We start from the raw sequence: 19,240 nt of genomic DNA, 5'->3' as shown, positions 1-19,240 counted from the left end.
TGAAATAAAATGGATTGAAACAAAAGGGGAACAAAATAAACTATGAATAGAACACAGAGAAATGTTATTTTGCTGGATTTTATGATTGTAATTCAGGTTTATGACTTGAGTACAAACCCACAGCGAACACTTATTTAATTTAGAATCACCCATAGTACTCCAAGTACATATAAGTATAGTCATCTGTGATAGATTTTTATTTCTGATGTCACCACAGATTAGGTGTTGATTTTGATAATTTTATAAGATAAAGAAATGAGGCTGCAGCTGTAGATAACATGTTACAGGGCTCTCATAACTGCTTTGACACAGTCTCTACACAAGCTGTGAGACTCCTGGACACTGTACAGTATAGCTGCTGGGTTTGCTACAAATCCACCTCCTAAGTATGTTGTTCCTGCCACTGCTGATCCCACTGTCACTAAGGTAGGCATATTCTCCTTCTCCTCGGGTGGGAACCCTAAAACAAAAAACAAACAAAATTTCTGCAGAGTCGGCCACTGCATTCGCCCAGCAATGATGTCTCACTCGTGTCCACTGCTTGTTTATAGCACGAATCACAGAAAGGCAGAGGCCATGAGGAATAACCAGCACTAGTGTTACACCCAGTGACTTTTCCATTCTCAGGGTTCCATTTGGTGACCACACCTTTGTCACTCATCCATGTTGGACCCTGTACTGTGTGTACAAAGCATTTGACTGCTGCCGTCTGCCATGTTCACATGAGCTTCATTCAGCCATGGGTAGCATCTAAGGATGGTTTTCAACTCTATCTTGAAGAATTTCTCACATGTATGAAAGGGGGAGAAAAGGCACTTAGAAAATTCTAAAGGTCTTGAATGATAGATGTTCACTGTTCCAGTGAAATGCTTCTGTTCAAAATGGCTATGCTTACATCCAAGTGCTATCCTGGGTGCTCTTTGATGATGAGACTTTAGAGAAGGTTCCCCAATGCCCCTGGAGTCTCTGCTTCAGTGACTAGTGCAGCTGTCCACAGAGCTGTGTGACAAGTGCTGTCCAGCAGTTGTACAGTGGCTTCCTGGGGTATCAGAGCCCTTAGTGGCCATCAGCAGTTCTGTGTGCATCCCACAAGGACAGTTAGCAGCAAGGAGAAATTTCCATGTGCTGACAGCAGAGAGCATCTACCCCAGATGCCATCATCAGGCTAAAGATTTAGAATGAAACAACACTAGGTGACTCTGAAAGATGTAAATTTGCCAGGATGTGAAGTTACTGGGGACTGGCTGTTGCATGTAACACACAACCAGCCCCAAGGCACACCTCCGGCCCAAGGGTTTCTCCCTTTCCAGTTCAGTTCTCTTCACAAGACTCAGCCTTTCACCTTTACAACCACAACTCACACAATCACAACACATGAACACAGTAGGAGGAAAAGCATTCTGAACACATACAAGTTGTTATATTCAGTGTTGTCTGTCCATATCCAAGGCTGCTCTGATGACTCTCTGTGCAGGCCGATCCAGGCGGCAAAATTCCCCTTAAATATATTCAGGAATTTCTGTCAAAAACACATAAAGCAAATACATGTGTCTCTCAGTTCCAGATGAGCCTTGAGTCTCTGTCCTACAGTGTCCTTTCAAAATGACAGCAGGTTTGAAGTGAGGGTCACCAACTTCGCAGCCTAAATAACCCTCAGTTCTCAGTGGATGCATTTTCCTATAATAACCCATAGTACACTTATAACCACCCCTCCTTCTGTGGTTGAGAAAGTTTCTTGTTAAGTCTGTAGTTACAGTTATTAACAGTTGTCACCTTAAGTTTGTAACACCTGCCAGCTGGGACAAACACTTGCATGACCACAATTCTCAAATATATGTTTGGCCTTACACGTTGTCTATAGCACTACAGACAAGAATGTCTTGGGATGTCTCAGGGCTACAGCCAGATGTATTATCATTACAAGTGGCACATGCTAAAATATGCCCTATGTACACCAATGCCTAGGGTGGGACCCATACTCATGTTTCAGCTTTAAGCTCTCTTTCTCAAAGCAATACATATTTCACAGCAGCAAACAACAAACCAACTCCCGATCCTTTCTTACCAGCTCTTCCAGACTGTCAAAGTGACCAAGATGGGCCCCCAGCTCCATGCAGGAGGTCTGGCTGGATGTCCAGTTACTTGTGTGTTCAGAAAAATAAAAACATTTACTTGCAAATCCAATCCAGTCTCTTGGGCAGGTGAAATGGCCAGCTTCAGGGCTCACAATGGCCATTTTTTCCTTTCTCACTAGAATGTGCACAATGCAAATACATATTATAAATAAATATTTCTGTGTCTTGTCTCTTTGGCTAACCATTCACTCTCCATTGTGAGGTGTGTGTTTAGACTGTACCTTTCATTACTGATCACTAAGAGACTTTTTCTAGCATGGTGGTCTCCAGTCAAGGATCTTCATGTGGGACTCTAAGGAAATTCTTCACTTCTTGTATTTTGAGTTTGGGGATAGAACCTCTCTATGTCCCTCTATCTGGCCTGCATCTCATTCTGTGGACTGTACTTGTCTGGATTTTGTAATAATCTTCCTGACTGTGCCTCCTAATAGCAGGGACTAAAGACATCATACCCTGAACAAAATCATAGTCACTACCCCATTAGGACTCTTCCTGATTGCTGGAATCCAACAGGTTCCTTTCCAATAATCCTGCTTCACGTCCTGCTTTTTTTGGTTTATTAGATTTAAAAAATGTCAATCCAAGTTCCCACTACCTCCTTTCCTCCCATTCCCTCCACATACCGTCCCACACCCTCTAATCCTCAGAGATGGTAAGACACACTGCTTTGTGGCAGGCCTTCCCTACTATATCTAGGATGAGCAAGGTATGCTCATTCCTTGCCAGTCTGACTGGAGTTGGTGAGCTCCCATTAGCTCAGGTAGACTGTTTCAGTGGGTGAACCCATCATGGTCTTGGAGCCTGGGGGTGAGGGAAAATATGTGAAAGGTGAAAAGGAAGGGGGAAGGGGAGGGTTGAGGAGAACTTGGGGAATGGGATAGTTGAGATGGAGGAAGGACAGATGAGCGCAAGGAAAGATATCTTGATTGAGGGAGTCATTATAAGGTTAGCAGGAACCTGTCTCTAGGGCAATTCCCAGGAATCCACAAGGCTGACTCCAGCTAAGACCCTAAGCAATAAAGGAGAGGAGCCCAATCTTGATTTCCCTCTAGTCAGAATGATGAATATTTTAAATATCACCATGGAACTTTCATCTAGCCACTGACAGAAACAGAAACAGAAACAGAAACCCACATTGGACAGTAGACTAAGCTGCCAAAGTCCAGTTGAAGAGTGGGAGGAATGAGAACACATCCGGCTTTTGTAATGACCAAATAAGACTCCTCACTTCTCTGGATTTAACTATGGAGAAATACTAGCATGCAAAACAAGGCATGGTCAAATAATTTTTTGATACCAAAACTTTGATTGAGGCCTTCCTGTTATCATGTGAACATACAATAAATTCACATGAATTTACGCTGGCTCTCGTTAAAGGCTGTCAGAATGGCAATTATCAAGAAATCTCACCACAGATGTCAGAACTCTTCAGATATAGGGACACTTATTTATTGCTGGTGGGGGAATAAACTGAAACATCCAGTATGAAGGCTCCTTTAAAAAATACAAACAGACATTTTGTGACTCAGCTATGCCACTCCTGGGCATATGTGAGAGAACACTATATCATAACACAGAGACCTGCACATCCATGTCTACTGCTGCCCCATGTACAATAGTAATAAAACGGACCTGACCTAGATGTCCATCAACTGATGAACAGAAAATGAAAATGTGGTACATGTGTAACACAGAAAGTTATTCAGACATAAAGAAAACTTGAAACTTGTAGAAAAGTGGGAGATCTACAAAGTATAATATTAAATAAGGTCACACAAACTCAACAAGATAGAGACCCCATATACTCCCTCATATGCTTGTCTCAGTCTGGTATGCACAGTGTGAACACCTGTGAGTGTGAGTATGGTGTAACACGTAGAAGGGAGAAAAGGGAGGGAGGCTTAAGGTGACAAGAAAGGACAGAATGCAGGCAAAGGTTCAAAGTCATAAAAATGTTATAAAGAGGATTGCTTTTATAGTTTCAACCTTGCTGGTGTTTTTTCTTATTTGTGGCTATAAGAATGTAAAAATGCAAGTACAATGAAAACATAAAACCATAACCAAAGCTCTATGGCATTAGATTGGCTCTCCTAACTGGGTGGAAGTTGAGTGAGATGCTTTGAAACTTGGTCAGTGTTTGAGTGTTTATGTTAATTGAGCCGTGTGATGTGTTCATTTGTGAGTCTATAACAACAAAGTGAGTGTGTGTGTGTGTGTGTGTGTGTAAGATTTTCTGAATGCAGGACTGCTTAGAAAAATAATATTTTTCTTTCATAACTTGGCCATTTTTTCCATTAACAGGTAAGAATGACGACTTGGCTCCTTGGATGGGCTACTGAGAATAGAAATAAATGATTTGATAAGAAATATTAAATACTAGAAATGGTGCTCAAACTTATTTTTAGTGGAGGGCAATTTGTTGTAGCTGTTCCCAGTTCTTATACACACTACCATCAGGCTTTAATGGAAGGAACCAATGCAACAGGCCCTGAGGGTGACTGTTACTTAGAGCCACAAGACAGTTCAGATTATACATACTAAGTCTTGTTGGAAAATGTTTGTCCATATTTAGACTTGTGTATTGGTCGTTGATGTGGTTAACGTTGATTTTATAAAACAATATCATGAATTCTTACTCCAGCTATGGCAGGGAAGCTGTACAAGATTTTATCACAGTATTGAGAATATTCTAAAACTAAAAGCTCAGGAACAGAATATTTCTGGAACATTCTATTTAATATTTTCAGACCATAGGTGAAGATAGTAACTGAAATCATGAATCATAGGGTGGTAGTGTGTCCTGTACCTTCCCCACCCATATTATTCGTTATTGCCTTTACTGCCTTTAGCTGTAACAGCTTTCCTGAAGCTCCTACTTTGCTTTTTTCTCCTTGTCCTCTGTCTTGAATTGCTCCCCAGGTGGACATGTCTCCTCCATCTCTCTAGAGAAATGCTTCTTCCCAGGGATGCTGAGCCTGACTTTCTGTGCACACTACAGCCTTTGCTGTTCCTTCACTGCATTTTCCTGCTAGACCCTAAGTTCCTAGAGAACAGCAATTTCCAGTGTGTTTTCTCTCTTGTCCCTCACACAGTGCCTGGCTCACAGTGCTCAGTAAGTGTAACTGACAGTGTGGATGTGGACAGAATGCTGCAGGATCTGGAGAATGTCACTCACCTGACAATGACAGAGTCACAGAAAGTGCAATCACAGCTCCAGTGAGGACGATGATCACTGCATAGCAACAGTGAAGCCTAGCAGGAGACACGGGGTAGACGATTCTGAGACATTTTTCTAGGAGCTTCTTACCTGTAAAATATGAACATAAGAATGCCAACTTGGAGAATTTCTCAAGGAAAATTAAAGAAACTTAGCACAAACACCTACTTTATAATTGCCTACAAGTATCTGAAAGAGTGCTGCAAACCCTTTTCAAAGAAGGCCCTGGTCCATAAAGGATGGCCATGGTGGAAAGAAGACCAGAGATGCCAGAAACACAACTTGACCCAGGAGTCTTCTAGTTACTGAAACTGAGGGTGAATCATGAAAGAGCAGAAACCTAAGGGAGTGAAGGTCACAGGGAAAGACAATACCAACAATTGACTAGATTTCTCTCCAGAAAGTGCTCTGGTTAGGAGTAACAGAAACATTAGGAAAAACTTCATGTAATTAGACACATTAACACACCAAGAAAAGAGGAAAAATAGAAATATCAGTGCACAGCAAAATTACATGAAAATAGGAATTAGAGCAACTTCCCCAACCCGACAAATGTTATCATCAATTAAACACAAAACAATAAATACAACTGCAGTCTGCTTCATTCCCAAGGGTGCAGTTATGAATGCTTTCCCAGCAGTAAGGAGCAGGAGTTAAATTTCTGCTCTCTACTACACGATGACTTCACAGGAGGTCCAGCCAGGGCAAAAAAAAACAGGGTCATGAGGCTAGAGAATCCCTCAGGGGTTAACATCACTTGCTGCTCTTCCAGAGGACACAGGTTCAATTCCCAGTGCTCACAAGGTAGCTTACAACTGTGTCAACTCCAGTTCCAGGGGACTCATTGCCCTCCATAGGTACCAGGCCTTCATGTGGTGAACAAATGTGCAGGGAAAAGAGCAATATACATAAAATAAGATGCTTTTTTAAATTTTTATTACTTTATAAATAATACCATTCAAAATTTCCACTTCCTCCCCTCCTCCTACACCCCCACTCACCATGCTCCCTACCCCTCCAGTCCTAAGAGAGGGAAAGATACCCTTAAAGAAAGAAAGAAGGTTTACGCATCTTAAAAACAGATGAAGTGTTTCTCATCACAGATGACATGGTTCTACCATAAAAATTTTAACAAATCTACAAAAGACTACTGGATGTAAAAAATGAGTCTACAAAAATGTATGACACAATGTCAGCATGGTGAATTTAGCTACATTTTCCTGTCCAATGGGAATTAATGTCTAAAACAACACCATTTACAGTAATGCCAAAACCCATAACATATAAATCTTAAAAGGTTCATAATCAAAAATTACATTTAAGCCGGGCGGTGGTGGCGCACACCTTTAATCCCAGCACTTGGGAGGCAGAGGCAGGCGGATCTCTGCGAGTTCGAGAACAGCCTGGTCTACAAGAGCTAGTACCTGGACAGGCTCCAAAACCACAGGGAAACCCTGTCTCGAAAACAAAAAACAAAAAAAAAATTTAAAAAATTTTAAAAAAAAATTACATTTCAAATTATGAATAAATCACGACAAGGCTGGAGAGTCAGCTCAGTGGTTAAGTTTTTCTTGCAGAGAACTTGGGTTTGATTCCAGAACTCACAGAGTAGCTTACAATTATCTAGAATTCCAGTTTCAGAAATCTGACACCCTTTCCTAACTTTGGTGGGCAATAGGAATGCATGTGATGCACAGATATTTATGCAGGTAAAACACCCATATGCATAATTTTTAAAAAATAAAAAAGGAAAGAAATCAAGGCACGTAATTGTTGCGGGATATTTGTTCACACTGGCATTCCAAGACTGCCAATAAGGTTTAATATTGAATCAGAGGTGCAACAGGCAACTACCTGACCAGAATTAGTTGAAGTCTTGAAGGAGCAAAGATATAAATAGAGAGACATTGGAAGTAGTAGGAAGGGGCTGAGAAAGATTCATGAGCCCATTTGGATAAGGAAAGAAGAGAGAGAGAAGTTCACTGGTTGCTTCTCCATTGCTTCTCTGATCAATCAGGTTTTCTGGTAAGTACAAATAACCCAGTAGTGAATAACTCTTCTGATATGATAAGTCAGATCAGGACAAAGTACTAAGCCCAGGTTTATTCTGAGGAAAACATACCTTGGTAGTCCAGGAAAGAGGACAAGCCACATGGGGAATTACATGGGCCAGACCTTAAATATCCTCAGAGGTGGAGCCGCTACTTGGCAGGTTTCCTTTGGGCAGGGTACATATCCAGGGAAGATCCCCAACAGTTGTTACTCTATTATCTGACTCCCAAGTTTTATTCAAAACACAACAATATAAGTAAATGCTATATAATAAAATAAAACACTCACTATTGCTCATATATCAACAAATCCTAAACAAGTTTATACATGTAACACAGTTTCACTTCTGGGGATGGGGTGTGAGAGTGCTTTCAGAAAAAAAAATCATAGCATCAAACTTAGGAATTTAAAAAGAAACTAGAAGAGCCAAAAATGATTCTGAAAAACAGTCGAATTCAGAGAAATCACACTGCCTAATCTCATGATTTATGAGAACAGGAACAAAGACAGCCTGGTGCAAGCAAAAGACACTAGAACAATTCAGCAGGAAAAAAAAAGGCTCCAGAAATGATATCAAACACTCATGGTCAACAGATATTTAACAGAGCTGAGTGACTTTTAGACAGGAAAGGGTAGGTCACTCCATCCAGTATGTGCTACTGAAACAACCTGGTGTCTGTGTGCTAAAAACAAGATTGTAGACCTGAGCACAAAGCTCAATGTTGTAAAGTCATTGAAATTTTATAAACTGGGGAGAATGTTTGTGAACTTGTCTTGGGCAAAATCATCTTAGATTCAAGAGTAAAATCGCTGTCTAAATAACAGGAGGTTGAATAATTAAATGTTGATATGAACTTCATGATTTTCCTTTAGAAAGGCAAACTTGTGCAGTCTCTATGAAGCTGTTTGTCCAGGAAGTGTATAACATAGTGATGTGCCCCCATCCTACCCACATACTTCATGCTGAAAAGGAAAGCCTGCATTTAAGGTTCAAGAAAAAAGAAAAAGAAACATTTATGTGAATGTTTGTAGCAGTTTTAAGGATCACTGTAAAAAATGGAACATTTACAATCATTCAATCATTCCCCAAGCTGATGACAAGGTAAACAAACCCTCTCAACACAAGAAACAAGTTGGACACAAGCCTGCACTTGTCTAGTTTATTTTTAACTGATTATATACAATTTATTTAATAAATAATTGTTATTCAAAATACAGTGCCAGAGCATTTGAACATGCCAGCAATGTTTGTCACGAGGCACCTGTGCTCACGTTGCATTGATGGTGCCACAGATCTGCTAGTGGTTCCTAAGATTAATGCCAGAGCATTGCTAGTCTGTTCTCCTGCACACTCAGTGCACACAATTCCTGCATGGCTCACCTTCCTACTCCCACCCCTCAAACATACACACATCAGGTTAAAAAAATAACACCTAAGAGATACCTATACACAATCACTGTACAGTAATTCTCGTTATTAAATTAAGATGTAATGACCTGGTTAATTCAGTCTAAACCTCTTTGACATAGAGAACGACATCGGCAGCAGGTGGTTATATGCATGAGCCAATATTAATGTAAAACAGAAGGTGGAGACATTTACTAATTAAAGATCCAAAATGACCAGCACAATGAGAGACTAGCAATTCATTTCCATGCTCACTTACAGGTCCACACCTAGTAAGTGGCCAGGTGACTGTACAACCTGTATTCTAGATGGACAAGTACAGTCAGTGGGAAGGGAATGCATGCACCTAGGAGAAGAGTGAGACTGGTCCTGCAGTCACAGCTTCCCTGTGTGATGCCACAGACCCAGAGGAGATCTTCCTCAAAAACAGTATAGCATTTGAAAGACGTCTCTAGACTGACATGAACATTAGTGTTAAGTGCAGCTGAATTATGCTAGAAAAACTATATTCCAGGGCTTTAGAAGTACAAGATTATCAATACATACACTAAAATAATTTTGGTATTACACTAGCAACAGGAAATTCCTTTTAAAAGTGAAGTTCTGGACTGTACATACACCGGGCTAACACGTTAGATAATACAGACTCTTATGTTCACATGATACACATCAAAGTCTCTCAATTATTAAATAACCTATTTCATATTACAGAAGCAAATCTTTCTGTATGACACACTGGTATATATTATACTGATGCAAATATTAAGTAGGCCATAAAATTATAATGTATCAAAGATAGATTTTTATGTACTCATACTTAGTCCTTTTATATCCTCTGGTTTAGCAAAGGATATCACTAGTCCAGCATGTCTACCCCTCAATTCCCCTATACAGGGGGAAGTGCAACCATTTCTCCATCCAGTTCAAACTCCTGAGTTCCATCTGGTGAAAAGAAGTAAGCTGGTGGCTTCCATGGAGATTTTTTAAGACCGGGTGGATATTTTCCCGCAGTGCATCGAAAATCTCTCCCTAGGTCTCACAGTACACGTTCAGATATGTGCCGCTGCAGAGACCACCGATCAAGTCCCAAATCATACTGGCAGGTGACATATTTAGCTCGATCATTTAATTGGTTTTCTCGCATAAACACACAAAGGGAATTTGAAATCACAACAGCTCTAACACAGGGATCAGAGTACCTTTTAGCAGGGATGTTGGCTGCCATTTATTTTTATTCACATCATATATTTCCAGTTACTGAAGACCATCTACAGAGCCAGAGAGGACTCCTATGCCAGAACTGGTAGCAATATGCAACCCCCAATAGAGAAAATTTTATGGCCAAAAGCTACAGCTGAAGCAAAATATCTGAAAGTCTGCCCCACGGCCATCTCTACCCACAAGTCAGACCTCGGAAAGTAACAGTACATGAGGTTCAATGTCATCACATAAATGCAGTCATGAACCACAAGGGCTGCTCTCCACTGCCAAGCACACGGGAAGGGGCTCCCCACTGTCCACTCATCCTTCTCAGTGTCGTATCTTTCTACAGTCCTCCGATTAAGTTCTCCACCAACACTGTCTCCTCCAATTGCATAGATATAGACTTCACAGCAAACCAAGGGTGGCTTCCTGAGGAAGAGCATTGGTGTCTTTGGAAAACAGGCATTTTGTTGTGCATCAAACCAGTAAAAGCAACACAGTTCTGAAGGCAGTCTGCAGTTTGCTTGTCTTAATGTGATTTGTTTTTGTGTTTTTCAAGGGTACCTGGCCCCCTGCTATGTGAATATCATTATCACAGGTTACAATTGCCCCAACCTTATGCAAATCAGATGGCAGGCTGCATAACTTGGAAACCTTTTCTGCCTGAGGGCTATAACAGACAGAAGAGTAAAGACTACAAGGGTTTTCTGATGATGCTTCAATGAAAATCATCATCTCCTCCTTAGTCATCCAAAGTCGGTTTGAAAAACTTGGCCATGGGCTTATAAAGACCTCGAGCCACAGCAGGCTAATCGCCCTTAGAACCAAGCTCTTTGTGTGAGTTCTTTTTTTTATTTTCTCTGCTCCCCTTCCTGCCTCTCCCCTCCCTCCTTTAACCCTGCCCCAAGGTTCCTATGCTCTCAGTTTACTCAGGAGATCTTGTCTTTTTCTATGTTCTACTTCCCACGTAGATTAGATCTATGTAAGTCTCTCTTAGTGTCCTCATTGTTGTCTAAGTTCTCTGGGATTCTGGTTTGTAGCCTGGCTTTCTTTGCTTTATGTTTAAAAACCACCTATGAGTGAGTACATGTAATAATTGTCTTTTTGTGTCTGCGTTACCTCACTCAAAATGTTTTCTAGTTCCATCCATTTTCCTGCAAAATTCAAGCTGTTGTTATTTTTTTTCTGCTGTGTAGTACTCTATTATGTAAATGTACCACATTTTCCTTATCCATTTTGAGTCGACGGGCATTTAGGCTTTTTCCAGGTTTTGGCTATGACAAAACAATGTTGCTATAAACATAGTTGAGCACATGTCCTTGTGGCACGATTGAGCATCCTTTGGATATATACCCAAAAGTGGTATTGCTGGGTCTTGAGTAAGCTTGTATCCTAATTTTCTGAGTAATTGCCACACTGACATCCAAAGGGGTTTGCCACACTGACATTCAAAGGGGTTGTACCAGCTTGCATTCCCACCAGCAATGCAGAAGTGTTCCCTTTTCCCCACAACCTCTCCAGCATAAGTAGTCATCAGTGTTTTTGATCTTGGCCATTATGACAGGTGTAAGATGGAATCTCAGAGTTGTTTTGATTTGCATTTCTCTGATAACTAAGGATGTTGAACATTTCCTTAAGTGTCTTTCAGCCATTTTAGATTCCTCTATTGAGAGTTCTCTGTTTAGGTCTGTACTCCATTTTTTTTTATTGGATTATGTGATCTTTTGGTGTTCAGTTTCTTCAATTCTTTGTATATTTTGGAGATCAAACCTGTCTGATGTGGGGTAAGTGAAAATCTTTTCCCATTCTGTAGGCTGTTGTTTTGTCTTGTTGACCATGTCCTTTGCTTTACAGAAGCTTTTCAGTTTCAGGAGGTCCCATTTATTAATTGTTTTTCTGTCTGTGTTGCTGGGGTTATATTTAGGAAGTGGTTCACTGTACCAATGGGTTCAAGTGTACTTCCCATTTTCTCTTCTATAAGGTTCAGTGTGGCTGGCTCTATGTTGAGGTCTTTGATCCATTTGGACTCGAGTTTTATTCATGGTGATAGATATGGGTCTATTTTCATTGTTCTACATGTTGATATCCAGTTATGCCAGCACCACTTGTTAAATATGCTTTCTTTTTTCCATTTGATATTTTTTTGTTTCTTTGTCAAAAATCATGTGTTAGAAGATGTGTGGATTGATATTTGGGTCTTTTATTCAGTTCCATTGGTCCTCCTATCTGTTCCTATACCAATACAGGCTGTTTTCAGAGTATTGTAGCTCTGTAGTAGAGTTTGAAGTCAGGGATTGTGATGCCTCCAGAAGCTCTTTTATTGTAAAGGATTGTTTTGACTATCCTAGGTTTTTTGCTTTTCCATATTAATTTGAGTACTGTTCTTTCGAGGTCTTTGAAGAATTTTGCTGGGATTTTGATGGGCAGTGCATTGAACTCTGTGTGACTTCTGAAAGTGCATCAATTCTGATTTGGCTAAAATGAAGACAAATACTGGGACCGTGAATCTGTGTCGTACTCCAGTCACAGCATCGCAGCTTCTCGAGCTGTTTCTTCCTTTTCTGCATTTAGATTGCCACTTCTGAGAATGTCCATCAGGAGGTCGTGGGGCAGTTGTCACTGCTGAGAATGTCCATCAGGAGGTCGTGAGGCAGTTGCCACGGCTGAGAATGTCTATCAGGAGGTTGTGGGGCAGTTCCCACTGCTGAGAATGTCCATCAGGAGGTCGTGGGGCAGTTGTCACTGCTGAGAATGTCCATCAGGAGGTCGTGGGGCAGCTGTATGAAGGCTTCTGGTGGACACAGCAGTGAACCGTTCTTTCAGCACTCTGGTTAAGTTCTTCACATCCGAAGAGATCAGCAAAACTCATCAACTGAACACAGCTCTCTGCATTCATTTTTTAATTAAATATTCCCGACAACGCTATAATACATCTTCTACCTGTAGGAAGCAAGCTGCTTGCTGGAGCTGCTCTACAGTGGCCATTACTGCCAAGTTGCCCATGTGTGCATTAGCTGCCACACCCACATTCCTCAGGCGGACATGCCTCTGCCTACTTTCACTTAGTCTAGAACATGACACTCCAGCAGCCTGCACTTACAGGGATGCACGCAGCAGGGGGCCTGGCTCTGAGGAAACCCAAGGCACTAGCTCCCTTTCATGCACCTGGGTTGGACCATCTTGGCCTACCACCTGTGCCCACCATGCCGTAGTCCACTTCTGCAGCCTTTCTGGTAGCTTCCAGGTGCCCAGGGCTGCCCCCACCTTCATCTGGCCCACCACACCCTTTACTCTTGCCTAGTTCTTACACCATTTTACCAGCCCAAATGTCCCAAAGGCTGCTGACTCAGACGTTCCTGTTCCTATACTAATCAGCAAGCTTAAGCAAGCTTAAAGTCAGTGGGCCACAGAAAAGTCTCCTTCCAGCTTACTTTGAAAAGAAACCCGAACTGCCACAACTTGTTTCTTCTTCTCACTTTTCAACAAGTTTCCTGCCAGCTTTTCACAACTTCTTTGTATAATGTTTGACTGTGTTGTGCTTGCATGCTTCTGAACTTATAGGCTTCCTTGTGATTTCTAGTTTTGCATCATGCTTTAAAAAGAAAAATCTTTCCAAATCCAAGAAAATAATGCTAGTTCTGACTGATGCGGCAGTGTTAGACTTTCAATGCCTGACTAATTTCTCTCAACCTGTCACCCAGGTCCACCCATGATAGCACCAAAGGCATTGCCCCATCATCTCTTATTGCTGCATAATATTTGGGAGGATGGACCACAATTTTCCCCATTTATTCACTGATAGATGCAGGTTGGGTCCATGTGCTGGTTACTGGGAACAGTGTTATAATACACAAGCAAGTACAAATATCTCTTGGGGAGGTACAGAGGAAGTAGACAATATTTGCAATAAAGTGGTGTCAGATCTGGTGTTAAAAGGCTCAGTGGGTTGATTACAGTTCACAATAACACGGTGTTTCTAAAATTAGCTGAGGTGATTCCTAATATATTGATCATAATGAAACAATGAACGTGTTAATTTTAATGTGTCAATCAAAACACATCCTACTCAGACCATGAGCTGTTCAGTGTTTCATCAGCAGGGGGCCCCATTGACAGGAGAAAGAGCTTGCCAGGCCTTTGTTTTAAGCAGCCTGAGGCTTTGTCTCAGGTCCGGAAAGTGATGAAGAAGCTACCATCTTGGAAGTTCTCCATCTTTATTGCTTAGTCATGGGCTCTCCTACGGCCTTCATGGTATTTATCTGGCCCCTAATTTCTCAGCAATACTTGGTATACCTGAGAAACAGTAGTATTGTTCATGAGCTTTCCCTTTTGGTGTTAGTCAGGGGAGGTGAAAGCGTCAGAGAGGCTGCAGTGAGTTTGAGAGAGCTGGGTCCCCAACTTTCACCTAAGTCAGTTGCTTTATGGACTTCTGCCCATTGCCATGAGAACTTGGCTGCAGTTTTCAGCCCATAGAAAAGTCTGAAAAAGGAAGGAAATCTTTACTTTTTTCATTTCTTCCAGCATAGTAGGTGCTTTGGCTACTTTGAGGAATATGTGACTTGGTGGCCCCTAAGTGCTTAGCCTCAACCCTTAAAGTCAGGGCAACAGAGAACATACCTGCTTCTCTACCACAAGGAGAGGCCTGGGTGTGTGTGGAGGGAGAGTCCTTTAGGTGCACATTGGATGTCATGGGATGGTGCCGAAGGATTCAAGGGAGGCCTGGTTAGAAGGCTTTCCTCTTCAGTTTGTCCCCCACCTCCCAGACCAGAATTTCCACCACATCGGGGGGCCTGTCCACCTAGAGGAACTCAGCCTGATCTCCTGAGGCTGCCAATAGACCTTTAAGCTAACAATAACTGTGAACTCTGTGTTTCAAGAAATATTCTATTCCTAAACAAAAATATTAAAGTAGGGGTATAGTCATGTCTCAGCAGTGAAGAGCATTTGCTACCCCTGTAGAGAGAAGACTCGGTTCATTTCCAGCACCCACACAGTGGCTCACAAATGCCTAAGTCCAGGTCCAGGAGATTCAACACCTTCTTCTGACCCCTGTGGGCCCAGGCATGCACCTAGTGCACAGACAAGCAGGCAAAACACACATACACGTAAAATGGATTTTAAATGTTTTAAATTAAAGGGAAAGAGATTTAAAGAATGAAATAGAAACATTTTCCAAAATGAGAGGATACGGTTTTAAAAGAGCAATCTCCAATGTCCTTTTCCCATCATTTACCATAACCTGAAACTGTAGATGGATTTAGAGGTGGGATCAGTCTCCCATCCCCGACCTAATAAATCCTGGGATGCAGCACTAGGTAAAGTAGAACAGAGATTGTTCCCTGGTGCCACAGAATCCTTTAAGACTTGAAAGAGTACACCTGTGTCCTAAGGAAAGGGGAGAATTTCTGACAGCCTGGAGGTTAGGGATGAAAAAGCACAGGCGGGTTGGGTGGGGGGGAGGGGATCCACTGTGGGAGCCCAGAAAAGAAGGTAGGGGGGGAGGTGTGAGCAGGGGCACTTTAGGGGCACTGGATGGCAGCGACATGCCTGAGCATGCCCAGGTTCCCTCAACCTGTCCAGTAGAAATCCAGACACCTACTTTGCTATACAAACTCAGAAGGGCTGTTCAGCAAAGTCCTCCCCTCGGGGGTGGGAAACTGACAAGTGTCTCCAGAATGCCTGCTTCTGCAGTGCTTCCTCCTGCTTCCTGTGGCCCTGTTCTGTGTATCTGGCCTTGATGGCATTAAATTCCACTCCTCACTGATCAGTTTACTTGATGATCGTTATGAGATCACTGATGATTTGATTTTATGAGCACAAGGATTATTAGTTAAATCAATGATTTAATTGGACCTTCTCAGGACAATAAAGATGGCTAGGGAAATGGTTTTGGTTATTTGGCTACGTGTTCCAATAAGAGATACAAAAAAGGCAAACATAGACTATAAGTCACCTTCCCCTTTGTCAGAGGTGAGATTTGCCAAGGATGGAAACTAAGAAGGATGTTTAATGCACTATTGTCCCATGAATTCTGCCTCTGGAAAAACAGGCTGATGATCAAGAAAATTTTGTCCCTGCACCCAAGGTAGCCCAGAGTTCCTTGGTCATATCGCTTATAGAATTAATCACAGGCTCCAGGATCCACCTTGAAGAAACAAACTTGTGAAAAGAAATTAAAGGACGCTATTGTGTGTAGGGGAAAACTGATGGTTAGCTGAGCACTCCTTTAAAGTTTCTCTAGAGTCGTTGCGGTGCACTGTGTGGATACAGGAATGGACTAAAGTGCCCATGGTCCACAATCCCAGGGACACACTGCTTTGCCCACGAACCCCACAGCCACCTTAACCAGGCCTGCCGCCCATCCACAATCCTTTCTGCCCAGGACACATCTGTCTCAGGTAAGTCTTTCCAGGAAGGAGCCCCAGCCCAGTGCAGGCCCTGTGCCTGAGGCTCCTGCCCAGAGTGCCTGCACTTAGCCCAGAGGATCTTACCTCCTACCAAGTGCTGCTCTTCTTCGTCCCCATTGATGGTCGCGGGCAGGTTCTCACCTATCTCCTCCTGTAGCTCTTCGTCGTCTCCGTTGAAGGACGCGGGCAGGTTCTCACCTATCACCTCCTGCAACTCGTCGTCGTTGCTGTTGGACAAGTCGCTGGAGCCCTCAGACATGAAGGGCACAGTGCCTGTCTCCACACTCCTTCACTCAAGAGGCTCTGGGGATCAACTGGCCCTAGTCTCTGGCACAGACCTGTTTTATCCTTGGTAGCAAGGGCGGTCCCGGGGCAGGGAGGCCTGGCAAGGGACCAACCCTAGAGCATTTGTCATCCTCCTCCTCAACCATGACTCAAACTTCTCCTCGGGCCACGCCCCTGGGCACCAGCCTCATCCTGAACCCAAAGCAAGGATCAAAATTTCTCTTCCCCCAACAACAAGCAGGCAAGCAATATGCAAATAGCTCCCGGGGAGCGGTTGTGTAAGTGAATTCCAGGGGCTGAGGTGTAGCTTCCACCAGAATAACCACCTTGACTGTTAAGTGAGATTTTTGTCAGGAGCCTTGGGATCATTTCAAGCGCCCTGTCATTTGTCATCCTCACAGTTCAGCTTTCTTGGCCTAAGAAGATTGCTTTTTAGTAAAATGGGAAGGGAAAAAAATGTAAATATATAAACCTAGATAGGAGTCCATGAAGACAAGTTCCTCAGCTGAACACCTCAGTGCAGGCCCTGCCGAGCTCTCCAGAAGGAAGTCCCCTGAGCACACCTGGGCCATAGATCTTGTAGAACACTCAGGAAGAGTGGCATGTGGCCAGCCCCTGCACGACTAAGGTGATTTCAACAAACAAAACCGGATGACAATATTCCAGTGCCAACAAAGTTGTAGGGTCTGACTGTAGAATTTGTTTCAGGCATTATGAGTGGCACGTTTACTACAGGTGATAACTTTCTCCCTCTCTTCCTGTCTTCCTCTCTCTCCCTCTCTCTCCCTCTTTCCCTCTCCTCCTCTCTTCCTCTCTCTTTCTATTTTGTTTTGTCTTTCCAGACAGGGTTTCTCTGTTTAACAGCCATGGCTGTCCCGGAACTCGCTCCATAGATGAGGCTGGTCTCTATTCACAGAAGTCCACCTACCTCTGCCCCCCAACTACTGAGATTAAAGGATTGCACTACCACCTCCTGGCCAAAATTTTTTTTATAATCTTTTAATCTTTTCTTACTCGTGTTATGTCTAAATATGCAAAGTTCCCCAAAAGTCAAAAAGAAGACAGAGTTCCTTATGTAAAAGCAAAGAGCCTTTATTTTATGCAAGTTGGAAACTCACCGCATGTCCAACGTATTGGAATAAACAGAGTCCTGAGCTCAGTTAGACTTGATTTTTTATAGTAGTAAAGGTGGGGGTTAGAGGTTTCTGAGGTTCAGGACTCATGATTGGCTGGCATTTGTTGAGAGGTGTCCTGGTGAGTGTAGGTAATCCTATCTACAGGGGTTAGAAAGTTAGGCATTTCCTTTGGATGGTCTGTTTTTGGATTGTGCTCTGGTAATCTGTTTGTTGTCCTTCGGTCCTTCCTGCAGCCAGGTATTGCTTCAGTGTAAACTACTGAGACTCGGGCCTCTATTAAATTTACCGATGGCTGAGTCTTATTCGGCAGGTGATAATGTTGGAAGTAAAGAACTTTTGGGTGATCTGTTCATATTTAGCTTATCATGGCTGGCTCCTACAACTCAAAGGAGAATAGTGAAAGTAGCATAAGGGGGAAGTGGAGAGGATTAGAATTCTCAAGGTTTGTTCCAATAGAAAGATCAGCAAACCAAAAATAATTGTGGGGCTGTGTGGACCACGGACAGACTTTACATCTTTCTTCCATTACCTTGAAATGAAAGAGTTAATTCAGGGCTGCCTCCTATTTTTTTCCCCTTCCCCAAGAAAGGGAACTAACAATCTCTTAGTAAAATTTTAGGATGCTACCTCTATATTATCTTCAGATGTCATCACTGTATATTATTCATGTGTTCTTCTTTACCTCCTCATACATGCAACTTGGTGGATTAGTGGAGCCAGAACCTGGTCTATAGATGGGGACATTTTATTTCCCTTGTCCCATGAGTGCTGGGACGCAGGCTGCACACTGTGGTGGTCTTACTCAGGGGTGAATCACAGGTCTCAAAACCCAGTCCTTGGGATACTGCTGGGGACAAATCACTGGTACATTTCACAGTGACTTCTAAGTGCAGGACTCTGAAAGAAGCCAGCTAAGGCTGGGAAGAGATCTCAACACAAACACTAGGGTGTGAACACTCTTGGTCCTTGCCCAGTGGAGTGACAGCAGTGGAACCAAGGATGATGTAGTCACAGCTCCAGAATCTTCCAGCAGCTAAGTCTCATCTCAGAACTGACCTCACCTCACAGCAGGGCTATCAAATAGGAAGCCATGTGTGGATTAATTCAAGGTGGAGGCTGAGCCCTCATGATCCAATGCCCCTCACTGACTGCATCCATCAGCTGAGAAGTAGCCTCCACCGCTTGGCTTTTGCTGGGCACTAGACATCTGAACACAACAGAGGCCATATCACACTATACCCCTTTGCCCATGTGTGCAGGTTATATGACTCCTGCAGTCGGCTGTAAAAATGTCTCACTGCTGGGTTTTTTAAAAACCAGGGTATAATTTCCTTGATTTTCATACTAAAGCAGACAATGCTTTAAGTCCTGCCATCTTCCTGTGAGGCAAATCAGAG

General features: G+C 42.7%; 1 protein-coding gene and 1 pseudogene across 1 annotated transcript; both read right to left on the bottom strand.

Annotated features, from left to right (window-relative positions):
• Positions 1-315: 315 nt before the first annotated feature.
• Positions 316-5,599, bottom strand: LOC121436344 (C-type lectin domain family 2 member E-like). Its single transcript, XM_041636188.1, has 5 exons — positions 5,536-5,599; positions 5,311-5,442; positions 2,066-2,250; positions 1,413-1,519; positions 316-460 (listed from the first exon to the last, which is right to left on the bottom strand). The coding sequence occupies exons 1-5, from the start codon at positions 5,597-5,599 to the stop codon at positions 316-318; spliced, it is 633 nt and encodes a 210-aa protein (XP_041492122.1).
• A 4,099-nt stretch (positions 5,600-9,698) lies between these two features.
• LOC121436335 lies at positions 9,699-16,681 on the bottom strand (annotated as a pseudogene).
• Positions 16,682-19,240: the final 2,559 nt, after the last annotated feature.

The sequence above is a fragment of the Microtus oregoni genome, unplaced genomic scaffold, assembly GCF_018167655.1.
Source record: "Microtus oregoni isolate MIOR12 unplaced genomic scaffold, Mior012 000002F_ref0000024, whole genome shotgun sequence".
NCBI lineage: Eukaryota > Metazoa > Chordata > Mammalia > Rodentia > Cricetidae > Microtus > Microtus oregoni.
Note: the sequence above shows the minus strand (reverse complement) of the source record. Positions and strands in the feature narration are given on the sequence as shown.

Bases quoted from the DNA above. Each gene is read 5' to 3' on its own strand.
- LOC121436344 (XM_041636188.1), bottom strand. From the start codon at position 5,599: ATGGCCATCCTTTATGGACCAGGGCCTTCTTTGAAAAGGGTTTGCAGC. The intron at 1,520-2,065 runs GTAAGAAAGGAT...TGTTTTTGACAG, and splicing joins TTGACAGTCTGGAAGAGCTG to AAATTCCTGAATATATTTAA. The intron at 461-1,412 runs GTATGTGTTCAG...TTTTTGTTTTAG, and splicing joins AACACTGAATATAACAACTT to GGTTCCCACCCGAGGAGAAG.